This window comes from Asterias amurensis, chromosome 9 (genome assembly GCF_032118995.1).
Source record: "Asterias amurensis chromosome 9, ASM3211899v1".
NCBI classification, from domain to species: Eukaryota; Metazoa; Echinodermata; class Asteroidea; order Forcipulatida; family Asteriidae; genus Asterias; species Asterias amurensis.
The window spans coordinates 21657060-21675099 of NC_092656.1; the positions used below are offsets into that span (position 1 = coordinate 21657060).

Here is an 18040-nt window from a genome sequence, read left to right on the forward strand (position 1 = left end):
GGCGTCCTAACACATCAACAAACGCAGTCTGTTTTTTGCTAGTCGCGCACAACTTCAGCAATGGCGAATTCTTCTGGAAATATCTGCGTGAAGTTTTCTGAGAAAACTGGAAGAACTCGCCTCGATGATGTCGATTTTTCATCATTAGTTGGTACTCTTAAGGAACGGGTGTCCCAAGCTATTGGTTTACCGTCTTCAGAGTTTTGTAAGATATTTTACAAATTAAAGTTTATTTTTGTATTCTACTTTCTAGTATTTGGTCCGCCATCCGCCCGGCCACTGCACTGGACTTGTTTTGTTGTGTTGTGAAATACAATAATTTATTACACATGTCATGATGTTGATGTAGAATTCATACAACATATTTTTTAATTATAAAATAATATGACATTTACTGACAAGTTCGATTAGTTACAGCACATCAATAGCATACTTTTCATTGAGTATTTCATGTTATTGTTTAGTGTTAAGCCTGGCTGGTGTTGTTTAGTGTATGTACATGGGGGGGGATGAGCAGATGAGGAAGGAGTTGAGAGTGTGTATTGTAAAACCAAAAGTGACTCACGACCACCAAGCAATTCGATAATGCGTAGGCGTACGGCATATATGACTGTTAACATTTTGTTTGACCACAGATAAATTACAAAAAGCGGGGAAATAAAGTCCATTCCTACAAACAAAAACAAAAACTTTGGAAAATGGCAACCGGATTTTAAATACAAAGTCATTGAATTTCAGGTTAACAATTCTGTAGCTTACTTGGGCAAAACCCATTGAGTCTATTCTACTCCGTAATTTTTTACATTAGTAGATTTTTTTTTTAAATGTTTCCTTTTTTCCCCCCAATTAAATAGCGATGGTTTACTGTGGTCGAATCCTGCGAGATCAAGATGCCTTAAAGCTATCTGGACTTGTGACTGGATGTACTGTACACGCCCTTAAAAAGAAAGCTCCGTTGCAAAAATTGCAAGCAGGTAAGAACCTAATCTTGGCCCAAGGCGTTAGCGATCGGTTAGTGGATCATGTACTGCGCTGAGGCGCGCCCTTTTAAGGCATGATTTTACCAACTTGACTACCTCAAACCAAGCATCTTGGAAATCTTGTTAGTGCTAGGCAGTCAAGTTGGTTAAATGATGCAGTAGGAGGGCGCGCTTTAGCGATTTACAACCGAGTACACAGTACACTATCCACTATCGATCACTGACGTCTTGGGCCAAGACTAGTAAGAATCTACTTAAAATGACATACCAATAGCTCTCCAAACATCAAAACCATACATGTACCAATTCAGAACCAAAGCACCTTCCAGTCATGAATAACAATAAAATCCTGGTGTTTTATCCAGAGCCATTGGATGATACTGCAATTCGCCAGCTGATGACAGCACTACATGCAGCTCTACTCAATCCAGCACACAGACAAGCAGTAAGTAGTAACTATTGACGGACTATTGACGGACTATTGACGGACTATTGACGGACTATTGCAAAGTGTGCATCTTTCTTTTTCGCCATTTTGGGACCCAATTCTTTTGTTGACTCCCAAAATGGCGGACATGATAGGTGCGTGCATTGAGCAAGGAACTATGGTGCGTGTAAGTGCGCTCCACATTTTGAAATAAGTCAATTTTTGTGTTCTTGATGCACATGTTAATCATCAACATGGGCAGGCCTGACATTCGTTCTTCTAAGGGCAAAAAGCAGTTTTTCCATCAGTTAAGGTCACTTGTATTATGAGGGAAATAAAAGTTCTTTACAGAAAATCTTGAAAGACACAGAGGCAAAGACCAAGAAGCATAGAGGCAATTGCCTCCATGAAGTTTCCAGGCCTGTATGGAGTCATTTAATTATAATAATAACAATAGTATGAAGTTTTTATATAGCACTTTTTCACTTCCGAAGGGTGTCCCAAAGCGCTTCAAATTATTACTCCTGGTCACTGGGCCTTAAGTCATTCCTTAAACCATCTCAGCTCCCTGGGGAGTTTACAGCCTTGTGCAACAAAGCGCTACTCGGCTAAATCAATCACAAGAACCATTTCTGCCCTCACAGGTACCCATTTACCCCTGGGTGAAGAGAAGCAATTATAGTAAAGTGTCTTGCTCAGGGAAACAAGTGTCACGACTCGAACCCCCACTCTGCTGAACAGAATCAGCAGAGCTTGAATTCGGTGCTCTTATCCGCTCGGCCACGACACCCCTTGTAAGGTCAGGGCACAGTGTGTGATATAATATCCACTATCATTACCCCTTTCAGCCAAAATGGGTACTTTAGTTGACTGCACTACCACTCGGCCACAACACAAAACATTGTACCAGTGTGTCAAACATAAATATTACTTTTCAATTTCTTTTCACCCAGGTACACAAGATCCTTACAAATTCGGAGACCATCGATAACATCATTGCAGTCACTCCCGGTCTCGCTGTGGACCACATCGCAGTCTGTAAGTATTACACTCAGTTCCATCATGGAGGTAGAATTAGTTCCATTTGCTTTATGAAACAAACTCAATTTTAAGACAGAAAAAAATATTGGAAGGCGTTTTCATACCGCCAACTTTTTAACTCGTGTGCAAGTTTCTGTTTGCGATTTACAATACCATTAGCAAGTTTCCGCTAAGCAAAAGTAAGTTGGATACCGGTCACATAATGTACTTGATGTTTTGGCTAATAAAATTGTTCTGATAAGCATAACTTTTATTGTGTTTAGCTGTTTGTTTGTGTTTTAACTCGTGTGCAAGTTTCTGTTTGCGATTTACAATACCATTAGCAAGTTTCCGCTAAGCAAAAGTAAGTTGGATACCGGTCACATAATGTACTTGGTGTTTTGGCTAATAAAATTGTTCTGATAAGCATAACTTTTATTGTGTTTAGCTGTTTGTTTGTGAACTTGAAGTAAAGACGACCGTTTTAGAACCAATAAAACATTTTTTTCTAACCAAAAAGTTTGTTTTCACTATCATTGGCTCAGTTAGTGTGATTATCAGTGAGCTCATTATCAACCTGGAAAGAGCCCCTTTCTTCCTTTCAGGCCGTAGATATTAGTTTAATGAAGGGTTTTTGTAGTGTATGCCAGAAATATATTTCTGTTTATTGACCTTTCATTGTACTTCATAATACTATTTACAAATCAGAAGAATTATTCTTTTATATATAGCTATGCTACGAGATCCAGAGCTGTTAATACAAATTGCTGACGCAGAAAATGTTCGAAGGTCAGTTTCAAAAACCATTGTGTTTTTTTATTGTTTAATTTATTTAAGGCAGTGGACACTATTGGTAATTGTCAAAGACTAGCCTTCACAGTTGGTGTACCTCAACATATGCATAAAATAACAAACCTGTGAAAATTTGAGCTCAATCAGTTATCGAACTTGTGAGATAATAATGAAAGAAAAAACACCCTTGTCACACAAAGTTGTGTACGTTTAGATGGTTGATTTCGAGACCTCAAGTTCTAAATCTGAGGTCTCGAAATCAAATTCATGGAAAATTACTTCTTTCTCGAAAACTATGGCAGAGGGAGCTATTTCTCACAACGTTTGATACCATCAACCTCTCCCCATTACTCGTCACCAAGAAAGGTTTTATGCTAATTATTATTTTGAGTAATTACCAATAGTGTCCACTGCCTTTAAGGATCTGTTTTCACATGTTGAAGATAATTTGAAGCCATGTGCAGCCTCACTTAATCTTAACCCAAACATTCTTGTGTGATTTTACGAGGATCCTTCCTCACTCTAACAAAATCCAACACCATTATGGCAACTCAACACCGAAAGCCAAACTGTTGGACTCTCTGATTATGGTGGTATGCCTGATCCCATGAGTGATTAATACTAGGATCCTTCCACACTCTAACAAAGTCCAACACCATTATGGCAACTCAACACCGAAAGCCAAACTGTTGGACTCTCTGATTATGGTGGTATGCCTACTCCCATGAGTGATTTATTAGGATCCTTCCACACTCTAACAAAATCCAACACCATTATGGCAACTCAACACCGAAAGCCAAACTGTTGGACTCTCTGATTATGGTGGTATGCCTGATCCCATGAGTGATTTACTAGGATCCTTCCACACTCTAACAAAATCCAACACCATTATGGCAACTCAACACCGAAAGCCAAACTGTTGGACTCTCTGATTATGGTGGTATGCCTGATCCCATGAGTGATTTACTAGGATCCTTCCACACGCTAACAAAGTCCAACACCATTATGGCAACTCAACACCGAAAGCCAAACTGTTGGACTCTGATTATGGTGGTATGCATGATCCCATGAGTGATAATACTAGGATCCTTCCACACTCTAACAAAGTCCAACACCATTATGGTAACTCAACACCCAAAGCCAAACTGTTGGACTCCGATTATGGTGGTATGCCTGATACCATGAGTGATGTACTAGGATCCTTTCTCACTCAAACAAAACCCAACACCATATGGTAACTCAACACCCAAAGCCAAACTGTTGGACTCTGATTATGGTGGTATGCCTGATCCCATGAGTGATTTACTAGGATCCTTTCTCACTCAAACAAAACCCAACACCATATGGTAACTCAACAGCCAAACTGTTGGACTCTGATTATGGTGGTATGCCTGATACCATGAGTGACTTACTAGGTTCCTTCCTCACTTTAACAAAATCCAACACCATTATGGTAACTCATCACCCAAACCGTTGGACTCTGCTTGTGATACCATGAGTGACTTACTAGGATCCGTCCTCACTCAAAATCCAACACCATATATGGAAACTCAACATCCAAACTATCCGATTTTGATTGTGTTTTGGTTTTATTTTTTCAAACAGAATAGTGCGTGCTCATCCAGCCATTGGTCACGCTGTGATGCACATTGCTGCGTCAGTCAACGAGGAAGGAGCACAGAGCGAAAGGAACAGGGGCTCTGAAGCGGGACCAAGTAAGTATCCAAAGTCAGACCTGGAACTTCATGGAGACCAGCTGAGGTCTTGAATTCGATTCAAATAGTTTAGTGAGAAATTACTTCTTTCTCAAAAACTATGTTACTTCAGAGGGAGCCGTTCCTTTACAATTTTGTTACTATCAACAGCTCTCCATTGCTTGTTACCAAGTAAGTTTTTATGCTTACAATTATTTTGAATAATTACCAATAGTGTCCAGTGCCTTAAATGAAGCTGTTTCATATTTTTAACATTGGTTTGATTATATGCCCTGTAGGTTCTTTATTACCTGATATATCTGACGATGAAATGGACACATCTGCCGACGTAAGTTGATTTAATTTCTTTCTCATGGTTTTATAACAAAAATATGGCGCATTATAAATGCGAACTATTAATATTATTATTATAAGTAAGCACAACACTGTGCAGGGCTGTATGCTTCGTTTTTGAAAGGGCAAGGGCACCAAGGCATTTTCTTCTTGGTAAAGGGCAGCCTTATGATGAAATTGCAAATTTGTACTGGAGCATTTCAAGGGCTCCAAGGCAATGACCAGGGGACACGGAGGCAATCGCCTTCGTTGCCTCCGTGAAGTATCAGGCGTGACAGTGTAGGACCTCTCGCTATGGTCGGCGTGCCTTTGCCAATGCTGTGTCTGTCATTTGGAACAAGCTCCCATTTTGCTTGTTTCTCTTCACTACTCTGAACTAAACATGACCTCTGTGCTTTTCTGTTTTCTGTATCCGCCTTGATCGGTTTTCTGGATAAGTGCTCAGTAGCTGTGTATATTAGCTGTGAAAGTGTTATGGCCTAGCGGTTAAGAGCACCGAATTCACTCTGGTGTTTCTGATCAGCAGAGTGTGGGTTCGAATCCCCAGCCGTGACACTTGTGTTCTTAAGTAAGACACATAACCATTGCTTCTCCCTTCGGATGGGATGTAAAGCCGTTGGTCCCATGTGTTATGTAACGCATGTAAAAGAACCCAGTGCACTTATCGAAAAGAGAAGGGGTTCGCCCCGGTGTTCCTGGTCCGATCGGCAGCAAATTGAGCCACAGCACCTTGTAAAGCATTACATGGTGCTATCAGAATTGGGTCTAATAATTTCAAAACGTTGTCCCACATCTCGCAGGAAATACTATGTTACAGCGCCAGGAGCGTCACTGGGTTACAGACATGTGCGCTATATAAGAAGCCACTATTATTATTATTATAATTATTATTATTATTATTAATGTTATGCAGCAAAATCTCTCTTAACACTGTCAGCTGTAGTTCTGCATTAGAAAAGAGCGCCCTCAGTGTTCAATGCTCAGAGCAGATAATCAATTCTCAGATTTCTTAGTTTTCCAACATCGTCCATAACCTTTGCCCTCATCACCATTAACCCTTGAGTCTCTGAAACTGCATGGATTCTTTCAATATTCAGTTCTTGAAGAAAGCTAGACATCCTGGCCCTCTCTTAATGCAATAAGGAAGTCCTCGATCAATAGCCTTTCCTTCCCGCTCCCCGGTCCATGAATCTTGGACCGGAACATTTGACCCCAGCAGAAGTCAAGAGTGTTGAGGTATAGATCGGAGCAACTGCTCTCACTATGAGTGAAAGAATAGATGGAGAGATAAATAGATGGAACTTTTTGTCAGTGTGTTTGCCTTTATCTGTGTTCTCTCTTGAACTCAATGTAAAGTAGCCTGCATGTGAATTTGACAAGATTTTAGGGTAAAAACATTTTTTTATTTTAAATGTCTTTATTTTCAGAAACTATGAAGAGATGATTGTGAAGATTTGTTTAAGTTTTATAATTTTGTGTTTCATTGAGGTTTTCATTGAAATTCAATAATTACAGTGATTTGTATATTTGTCCTTATAGGTAGGGAAAGCTTATTTTTTGTTCTTTCAGCTCGGCAGTAAATTTTACAACACTTTACCGGTAATGTTTTTTTTGCTTTCTACTTTGGCACATCTATGATAATCTATCTTTATCATGGGGGCGGCCATATTGTTTTCTTCCATTTAACCAAATAAAGGCTTGAAGGTAAAAACTAGTCTGGCCCCCATTTGAGTAAAACGAGAATCAGTATTCATTTTTGCTATTGGTGGATACAGCAACATGGCAACAACATGGTTAAAGCAGACCTGCCAACCTGTACGCATTTTGCGTACCATGCACGCATTTTCACCCCTGAGTACGGTGGTACGAGATATTCTGCAGAACGTACGCAAAAAGCAAAATCTATATCGCGGTGTTTTAAAACTGCAGCACGAACGGACAATTTTGTTCTCAATTGAATCAACTGTTATTCGTTCGACCCCAAGTGCAAAACAACAGATCAAAAACACCCCACACACCCCACATCTGAGTGATCATTATGCGCTTCGATAAAAAAGAGGTTGTGCTTAGAATTATTTTTTAAATTCTTACTCCCGCTGGAAAACTAATAAACCAATGCGTAACAGAAGGGGTGGGAATGGCGCATACCAGTTCGGTCAACCTGGTATAGTACATGTACAGCCTTATGCATGGATGTACATGTACACGTACATGCACACAACGCACGTGTTCGGCTCGAATTCGTTCGGCGTCGCCGTGTGTTTATCTACTATGCAACATGGACGCCGATCGTAGGCGAAGTGTCAGTGATGGGGGAAAAAGTACTCCTCTACCCGGAAAAAAGAGAATGCATGCTCCAAAGAAGTTCCTTCCTCAACGTGGAAAATAATGCATTTTGCACAGTGCACGTGTGCAGTCGGCAGTGCACACACTTTGACATTTAGACATCTCAAAGAGCGGTAGCAGTTTAGGTCCGGTCCTACTAAAAGCCGACAACAAGCCGACAACGCCGACAACAAGACCAGAGCGCCGCCAACACGCCGCCAACAAGTTTTAAATACCTCCAAAATGGCCAATAAACCATAGATATATTAGAACTATATGTGTTCTGTAATAAAAACATAAATTTAATGGAAAACTTCACGAAAAGTATGTTTTTTTTAACCAGAAAAAAAACTTCACTTGCACGGAAACGGTCGGACGCCATCTTGGCTTAAAAACCGTGTTTGGACCACACCATTATGATACGGGTAGATTTAGCACTTATCAACAACAGAGGGCGGGCTTCATGTGAAGACCTTCACTGCAGTGTGCACAGTGCATGACGCCCGCCCTCTATTGCTAAATCTGACTTACCCGCATCATAATGGACTGGTCCTAACACGATTTTAAGCCAAGATGGCGTCCGACCGTTTTCCGTCAAAGTTAAGGGTTTTTTTCTGGTTAAAAATTCACAATTTCGTGAAGTTTTTATGTTTATAATTATTACAGAACACACATAGTTCTAATATATCTATGGTTTATTGGCCATTTTGGAGGTATTTAAAACTTGTTGGCGGCGTGTTGGCGGCGCTCTGGACTTGTTGTCGGCGTTGTCGGCTTGTTGTCAGCTTTTAGTAGGACCCGTTTAGGTCAGGAGGTAGCATTCATGTTATTATTTACGTCACGATTTTTTCCCAACCCCGAGAATTTGGGGAGAATAATGGAAATTTGATGGCCTGTAATCTTTGTATAAGCCTGATAAGGGAAACAAATGATGAATTGAAGCATGCCTGAATTGAAGTGGAACTTGAAAACTCTACGGTGGGTTTTCGTTTGTCCGTTTACTGGGCAACCAAAGATGGATACCAAGTTATAATATTTGCATTCCGAGTGTAAGTTACTCATAATTTAGGAACATTGTTCAACAGAGCTTGTCAATGAAATTAATATATGTTATGGATCAGAAATGTGTCAAAATGGGCTCACCGCCCGCAGGGAAACCCCTGGCCAATTTTTTTGTGATGTTAAAAAAAAAAAAAAAAAAACTTTTTGCCCCCTTCACTCCTTCAGTTTTAAATCCTTGATCTAGGCATTTGGAACATGGTTCCAGCAGTCAACTGGTTATTTCGTTTTCATTTTTTTTTCAGACTGTTAAGGTCACGATCACAAAAAGTCAGAAAAGGCCACATCAACCACCCCTAAAATAACCACTGATATCATGATACAACTTTTTTTATTATGAAGTAGCCTGTATTTTGTGTGAATATGATATATAATTACATTAAATGAATGGTTCATCTAAAATGAAGTGGTCCATGGTTTTTGCTGACTGACCGTAAGCATTGTGCCATATGCCGTTGTGCACTGGGCGATCATGTTTATGCCGCTGCGATAATGTGGTACTCAAAAAAGAATTACAAGGTTGGCAGGTCTGTTAAAGGTCTACGGTGCCCTGTGGAGTCATGACATGTTAACTCTGTTAATGTTTCCATGTTCTTGTGATTAACTGTATTTCCTTTCTCCGCCCCCATCCTTCACCCTTTAGGGAAGTCAGGGCTCCAATCGGCCGCAGCTCATTACTCAAGCCCAGCTCAGTGCAGCACTGGCAGCTGCAGGTGTTGGCAATTCGGCAGGAAGCAGTGCCGGTGCATACACACAGGTAGGATATAAGAAGTATGGGTACCAGACAAGTAATAACCAAGTCTGATCTGCCTTCCCCCCTAGCCCTATATAGGACTCTTCCTCTGTGCTGTAGTATAATACGAAAGTGTAAGCCCGCCAGGGCTACCTTCCCCCTAACTTTTTTCACCTTCACCCAACCAGAATACAACACTCACAGATTGCTATGGTGAATCTTTGTCCTCAAACAAAGGTGGTATTGCCTTGCCTCATGTATTCAATCAGTGCACCTAAAAGAACCACGAACATTCATCGTGGGTGAACCCCTGTGTTTCTGGTTCACATAGCAGCAGCCTTTGTTTACAGCTTTCCTTAGGCTTGCAATGCAAGCTACTGTGATTAAGTTCACTTATGTGACATTGATTTGTATGGATGTTGGTCAAAACATTGGTTAGGAAAAAAGATAAGGTTTGCGTTAGCACTATGTTTAAATCTCCTTGAGTAGTGTTGGTTCTGAAAAGAACCAATGGTTGACTAAGGTCCACAAAAACAACAACAACTGCAACAACAACTACTATAAAAACAACAACTACAACAACAACAACAACTACAACAAGTTTTAATTAAGTGATTTTTAAGGATAAGGACTAGAGATACCCTCTACAGTCGTTTCATCTTAAGGATCTAGATGCTAAGTGGTGATGAGCTGAGAACTTGACTATTTGACATGTTGTTTTGAAGTCTGATATTGATCGTCAAAGATGATCTATCATTTTTCCCAAAACACAGTTTCTGGGCCTCGGGCATTGTGCTGTTTCTTTTTCCTGAATGGCCCTCTGGTGTATTCTCTCGTCTAGCCTGCAAAACTTTTCACCTAGCCTGGAATAATACTTTATTATGTGATGTTTTTGGTCATTCTCAAACCAAGTTGTTTTTACTCTCAGTCAACCGCAAAAATGATTTAATCACAACGCATTGATCTCATCAGTAACTAGAAGGGTGACGAAGTTTGACTCCTTGACTTGCAACACTATAAAGAAATTTGTGCATACATTTTACACTGATTTACATAAAACTGTATGAACATTTATAATGTGCCATGCTGCACGGGCCATTAAAGATGCTATGTCAGATTTTTGGCCGATTTGACAAAAAAAAATCATTTGAAATTCAATAGGTATTTTGAGGGGGGTCATGAAAGTTACAAGCTTTCATTTGAGCCATTGCTCGAAAAAGTCCGCCAATTATTAGTAGCAGTGAAATAAAGTGCTCAAAATTAGTTTTTGTCGGGAATCACGTAACCAATTCTTATGTGTTTTATAAGAAACGTTTTAAATTTTTGTCATGGTTCCTGACCATTAAAAGTAAAAGTTAGACTTTTTTCCCCGTTAGAGCGGGTGATACTCTAAGAACTGACATACTCCAAAGAACCGACATAGCATCTTTAATTGTCACGTCTTGTAAATGATACACCGGGCGCCACACTATCAAATCAGGTGGAGATTTCTTAAGATGCGACAAAGCAATATACAGCACCTTGAAAATTTTTCCTTGGTACATACAGGATTACCAGCCAAATTTCCATTTGTTGCATATCGCTTGTTGTTGGTATTCAGCTGATGTTTCCTCATCCTGAAAAAAATGTGGAAATTTGGTTGGTAATCCTGTTTTTATCAAGGCAGAAATTTCATGCTGAGCAAAGTTTTGTGCTTAGCACATAGAGTTATATATAAGAACTAGAGGGCGCACGAGTGATGCTTCGTGCACAAACACCACGGGACCGCAAGATGACAAGCGCGTCATTCTGCACGCGCGTTGAATATTAAATACACGTTTGAGTTTTTTTTTATTGAACGCTCACGCGATGCTGTTTGTTCAACTTACAAAATGGCCGCACAAACACATGCTGTGAGATAGCTGTTTTGTCAACAAAATGGCCGCCTGCTCGCATACCGGGGCGCGTATATAGGCCAGTGCGCGCTCTAGTTCTTATATATAACTCTATGGCTTAGCAGCTCTAGGAAACTTGGCCCAGAACTTGAGTCAAGTACGGTTGACTGCTCGGCCGTGACCTAACAATTTAGAAGAAAAAATTCATGGTTTGCGAGTCATACAGGTTGAAGATTCATCGTCATATGAAATAAAACTTGAACCCTCATGACAGGGCCCCGTAAATTATCCCGCTGGAATATATCACAGAAAGCTGTGTCACTGCTACTCGGGAAGTATTTTTAAGATCACCCTTGGTCCACAGTGTACCCCATGTTATCTTATAGGATCTCAATCACAAAATGTCTGAATCGCTTTTACTAGCGAGTGTCTTCAAGGTTTATGGGTCTGTTTTCTGTTACAAGAAAAAAGAAAGGTACCCAACAATTTTCTGTGGACTTTTAAAATGTAGTTTGATGGATTCATATGAATAGAAAAAAATGTTTATGGTGATGATGATGATAAAAATCTGTTTTGAGTAACATCCTAAAGTTGGGTTTTATTTAATAACATTGTTGGAACTTCCTTTTTTCAAGTTTAAATTTTGTTTGTATCATTAAAGACAGTGGACACTATTGGTAATTGTCAAAGACTAGCCTTCACAGTTGGTGTATCTCAACATACACATAAAATAACAAACCTGTGAAAATTTGAGCTCAATCGGTCATTGAACTTGCGAGATAATAATGAAAGAAATAACATGCTTGTCACACAAAGTTGTGTGCGTTTAGATGCTTGATTTCGAGACCTCAAATTCTAAACTTGAGGTCTTGAAATCAAATTCGGGGAAAATTACTTCTTTCTCAAAAACTATGTAACTTCAGAGGGAGCTGTTTCTCACAATGTTTGATACCATCGACCTCCCACCAATAATTATTTTGAGTAATTACCAATAGTGTCCACTTCCTTTAAATCATCAAATATCCACAGTTTTTTTCAGTCGCCATTCACGCCTGGCCTCTTCCCTCGGCCACCTGAATAGTAATCCATACCTGTATTTTCTAGTCTCACCTTAGGGCACACCCCATGGGCCACACCCTTATGCGGAAGCTTGATTAACCAAAATTCACTTCTTCATTACCGATTTTTTTTCTTTCTCACAACCGAAACATTTTGAAATCAACCCTGCCTTTGAGAAAAATTTGCTTCATCAAATCTGGCCAAAGGGTCTAGACAAATTTGAGAAGGCTGTTCTTAGGGACAGAAGGAAAAATCTAATCTTAACAGTCGCTTGAGTATGGTAGAACTGTAGATCCAGACAGGAAAATTTGGATACAGGGGGGGGGGGGTTCCCCCCCCCCCTATTCCACAATGATTAAACTATGGCCTGTTTCCTTCCTTAATTGCCAAAAGTGTTCAATTATCCAATAAGTATTTTTAGAAATTCAGCCAAGGGGACCTTCGACGTCAGCTTATATAACCAGGAGGTTTCTCATTATGTGTGGTTAAAGCCAAGGAGCACCGGGGGCAGTTTCGTAAAGCTGTAAGCACAAAAATTTACTTAGCATGAAATTTCTTCCTCAATAAAAACAAGATGACCAACCAAAATTCTAATTTGTTGCATATTGCTTGTTACTGGCATTCAGCTGTTGTTTGCTTATCCTGAAAATCACATTGAAATTTGGTTGATAATCCTGTTTTTATTAAGGAAGACATTTCATACTAAGCAAGTTTTTGTGCTTACAGGCTTTATGAAATTGGGCCCAGTTGTCAAAAATTCTACTTTACTTCCATGACTTGAAGAGACCTCAAACCTTTTTTTTTATTTTTTTATTGTTTGACTGTTTTGATAAATATAGATACAATAAAACTACCTTTTCAAACATTCCATTAAAAAAGGTTGGTAGCATTAATTGTTGGGGCTGCCAGTCAGAAGCCATACAATCTGTAACTGCTGTATAGCTGAGGATCACATCCAAGTTTAATGATATGCATCATTGGCATTATAATTGCAATTTGACACTGAAAATGACAGCCCATGTCATGCATAGATAATGTGACATTAGTGCAAGGGAACTATGTCTTTAAAGATGCTGTGTCAGATTTTTGGCCCCAAACATTAAAAAATATATTTTTTTGAGTGAATGGTATTCTAAAGAGTATCACCCGCTCTAACGAAAAAAAGTTAAACTTTTACTTTTAATGGTCAGGGACCATGACAAAAATTTAAAACGTTTCTTGTAAAACACAAGAATTGGTCACGTGATATATTGTCGGGATCCCGACAAAAACTAATTTTGAGCACTTTATTTCACTGCTACTAATAATTGGCGGACTTTTTCAAGCAATGGCTCAAATGAAAGCTTGTAACTTTCTCGACCCCCATCAAAATACCTATTGAATTTTAAATCAAAATTTTGGGGTCAAATCGGCCAAAAATCTGACGTAGCATCTTTAAAGGGAAGGTTTACGTTTTGTAATCACTCTTGGAATTAATGGAAATAAAAACCTTCGGTTAGAAGCCTACGGCAGTTTCATATAGTGTAAGGCATTTGTTGAACCATTTCAAACAAAAATTGTATGCCCCAAAAATTGAACCTGGGAGCTCAGATTGTTAAATCCTTTTAGGGATTATTCTTCCGATTGATGTATCCACTCTGGATTTTCGACAATATCTCAAAAATGCAACCACCCTTTGAAATGAAATTTCTGATATTAGTTTTATTGTATACATCTTCGTTTATAGAGGATTAAACAACCAAACACTTTCAAACACCAATGGTATCTTTTGCCTTTACAGAGAGATTGAATTGCCAATATTGTCTCTTCCGTAAACATCAACTGATCATTTTTTTTCTTCTGAATTTTTCCTCAGAACACATTCCCGCCATACAGCGCACCCGTTCCGACAACCCCCAGAGGTGCCAGCTCATCCCAACCATCCACATCCTCGACAGCATCACCCAGTCAACCCCTCGCGGGGTCATCTTCAGGGTCAAGGGAAACAGGTCAACAAACTGGGGGTCTTATAACAGCTGACCTACTCAACCAGGCCATGGCCCATGTACTGCAGCAGCAGCTAGCCTCGTCGGGTTCGACAGGGTCCAGTGCTCCTGCAACTGATCAACCCAATGGTGCTACACTATCACCGCAACAGCTGCAGGTAAAATAAGTTTTTGAATCGGGGATAAAGAATATAACTTTGGTTATTACTCTTACACCAACTTGTATTGAGTTCTTTATACTTTTCCGAGTTCTGTGGAAAAAAACTCAGGGGCCAATCACCCTATGACCATCTTCAAGTATGACCAGAACATGTAGGGTAATCCTTGAATTTTGTTTAAACCTCCTAGGTGCAGTTGCAGCAGCTCCGAAACATGGGAATCACTGATGATGCTGTTAGTTTACAGGCTCTGCAGGCAACTGGAGGTAACGTCCAAGCTGCATTAGATCTCATCTTTGAAGGAGGAAGGATGTAATTGAAATATGGATATAAATCCTCCCTACTATTGGTCACGTTTTTTCCAGCATGTTGATTGAATATTTGAAACTGTTCATAAACTTTCCGGTTTTGGTGCAACTGACTACTACACTAACTCAACTGAGTACACTGTTTATGTAGATGAATCTAAATTGTCATATTGCTGGCTGGTCTAATTTATATATCATGCAAAGCTTCAGTGGGTGATATTGAATGGTCAGATAGTAGGAGGGTTGACTGTGTACTGTGCAGATGCATTGCAAGTTGACATAGTGTGTCTCTCATTCAGAACAACAGTGTGTCAGTGATTTTGAATGGGCAGACAGCAGAAGGGTTGACTGTGTAGTGTGCAAATGCGTTATTAAAGGAACACATTGCCTTGGATCGGACGAGTTGGTCTTTGAAAAGCGTTTGTAACCGTTTGTTATAAAATGCATATGGGTAGAAAGAAGTTTTTAAAGTAGAATACAATGATCCACACACATTTGCCTCGAAATTGCAAACTAACACGGTCGGCCATTTATGGGAGTCAAAAATGGCCGACCGTGTTTGTCGAGCGAGGTAAAAGGAAAACCACGCAATTTCAAGGGATACTTGTGTGGATCATTATATTATACTTTTAAAATATCTTTCTAACCATATGCATTTTATAACAAACGGTTACAAACGCTTTTCAAAGACCAACTCGACCGATCCAGGGCAACGTGTCCTTTAAGCACATGATATCATATAGCAAACTGGCATTAAAGTTTATCCCAAAAAAAACACAGCAAATGATATTTGATATAGCACTTAGACATTAGTTATGGGTTGAACTAGAAAAAAATCAATTAGAGCAAGACTTGCAGATTAATATTAATATGCTGGTGCTTCTATCATTTTAGTTACTGCCAACTCTTCATATTTTACTGAATATTATTAAATTAAATGTACCAGAGACGTATCTGATCACCTCTAGTCCTCAGAACCAACTCACCTCTTTCAAGAAGAGATAATCACACGGTCTAGTTCCACTTTCATTTCTTTATTATTTCCTTAACAACTATGCACATTTGTCACTGTCATTGATGCAGTGTGTTGTATATGTACATGTTACTAAGTAATTTATTTGGTTCTTGTTTTCCTTTTCAGGATTTTCATCTTGTTTTTACGTATTACTGTAAACTGTTGTAAAAATGCCCGGAGTGTAATGATTGCTTGTGCTACTTATCCGTATATGACTACGAAGTACCAGTAAAAGATTAAAGTAAATTGGAAAATAAAACTGATGAAGGAAGCAACGCAAAAGAGATAAGTGATCAAAATAGTAGTACTGTATGTATAAAATCAATAGTCAGCTCTTATTGTCTGCCAGCGCTGTCTATCACTACAAGCGCCATGCGGTCCAAAACACACATCATGTCCTAGTACAATGTAGGTAGCGCGTGGCGTGGTCCCGGACACGCATTACCGACTTGATTTCAAGACTATAGGTGGAGTTTACCCAACCCATGCCACATTCTATCAAAGTAATGCAGTACAAATGAGTTTCGTATCTGTCCCTTCCCCCATGTAATAGTTAGAGCACTGGTTTACTTACAAGAAGACTTCCCTTTATATTACTTAATTCGACCCCTTGTGTGTTATCGTCTCGTTAATTATGTGAACAGTGCTGAAGCAGCGCCCTTACCAGATCATGACGCCGCAGTTGATCCTAATGGAAACTGATACGCAGCACTGGCTGTATCGACATTCTATGTTGGGATTTCCTTTTGTCTACAGGAGAATAATTATTGTCGGCCTACTGGAGGACTTATCATAAACCCAAATCTGTTTTTGTATGTGGAGCAGCAAAGCAGTGTGTTGTTATAAGATTTCGGCCTGCCACTACAGACCATTCGTATGACAGAGGTTGCACTGGCACGTAAACGCAGTGGCGTTACCAAAAATCAAACGACGGCACAAGATGTGGCATGATACTACCCCCTCCCTTAGCAAATGTATTTTAGTGAAAATTGCTCTACGAAATCGAGACCTGAGATTTACTGGATGTTATGTTCGTAGTCTTGTATTTTCGGCCACTACATGAAATCGCAACAGTCGAAAAAATACATACAGTATATTTTGTTCTACTCCTACTTTGACGCTTGGGAAATTTTCGAAACTGCTTTGTACACATGGTTTGGTAATATTTGTTTATTGCTGTAATGTAGGAATCGCTTAGCAGTAATGTCGTTTAGTGTGAAGCTTTATAGCGGCCGGATAGCGAAAGGATACCGAACTTTGCAGCTCATCCTTATTAAAACAAAAACACATGCTTTGATGTTTAAACAAAACTACATCATACCTGATCAATTAAGTTAATTTGCAGGTTGTAGACAGTGCTATAATTGTGACATATCATGGCAGTCAAGGTCAGTGGAGAATTATAGAGAGCTCTTCCCTCTCTAAAGGAAACCTTAACGAAGGCCTTGAACTAAAATCAACACGCTTCCTTTTGCTTCGAGGATTCCTTGGGTTAAAGACACCGCAAGTCGTAAATTTGTTTCTTGAGACACTACGGTTTGTTCTAACCGTGGGCGGGGACTCGGGGGAGGGGGGCCTTACCTACCGGATGTGATGAGCGAACAGGCCGCAATTTTATTAAGACGTCAAACCCAAACACCAAGTGGTGATATCTTCTTGGATCTTTCAACAATCTGACAAATCCAACACATTACGACTTCCCAAAACCCCAAACTGTTGGACTTTGATTATGCTGGAAAGCCTTATACCATGCACAAACAGATCAGTTTACTACATTGGCATAACGTGGGTGTCTATGCCCCTCCTGGTTCCCACACCCCCATTTTATTTAAACCGAAAGTGCACAATGAATTACTTTTTTATATTCATTTTTAGACATTTGAAGTGCATCCGTGCACTTTAATGTGATTGTGGCACCCCCCCCCCCCTATTGTGTAGTCATTGTGTGAATGCAAAATGTCAGAAATTCTTTAGAGGATTTTAGGGGCGTACTTCTGTTCCAGAGGGAAATAGTGTGTTAAAGTACTACCCTCTGGCACATATATCGGGCATGGTATCAGTGGAGCAATATCAACAAAATCTTGGAACCATTCCAGTCCAAATAATAGATGTTAAATTTGCATCGGGGATAAAGAATATAAAAAAAAATTACCCATGTGTGTTAGCACTGTATACTCAGTATTTTCCCGAGTCCTTTGAAAAAATATCACAGGAAAAACAAAAAAAAGGAAAACAAAAATTAAAATTAACATTCCAT

The 18040-nt window shown here is 39.5% G+C and overlaps 1 protein-coding gene across 1 annotated transcript; it reads left to right on the plus strand.

Moving 5' to 3' along the window:
- The first annotated feature begins 17 nt into the window (after positions 1-17).
- On the plus strand, positions 18-16084 carry LOC139941422 (ubiquitin-like protein 7). Its single transcript, XM_071937902.1, has 10 exons — positions 18-205; positions 855-974; positions 1346-1425; positions 2361-2445; positions 3159-3216; positions 4825-4934; positions 5213-5262; positions 9295-9408; positions 14173-14460; positions 14651-16084. The coding sequence occupies exons 1-10, from the start codon at positions 61-63 to the stop codon at positions 14774-14776; spliced, it is 1176 nt and encodes a 391-aa protein (XP_071794003.1). The 5' UTR covers positions 18-60; the 3' UTR covers positions 14777-16084.
- Positions 16085-18040: the final 1956 nt, after the last annotated feature.

Coding starts and splice junctions, on each gene's coding strand:
- LOC139941422 (XM_071937902.1), top strand. CDS start 61: ATGGCGAATTCTTCTGGAAATATCTGCGTGAAGTTTTCTGAGAAAACT. Junction 4,935..5,212: donor GGGCTCTGAAGCGGGACCAA/GTAAGTATCCAA, acceptor TATGCCCTGTAG/GTTCTTTATTACCTGATATA. Junction 5,263..9,294: donor AAATGGACACATCTGCCGAC/GTAAGTTGATTT, acceptor TTCACCCTTTAG/GGAAGTCAGGGCTCCAATCG.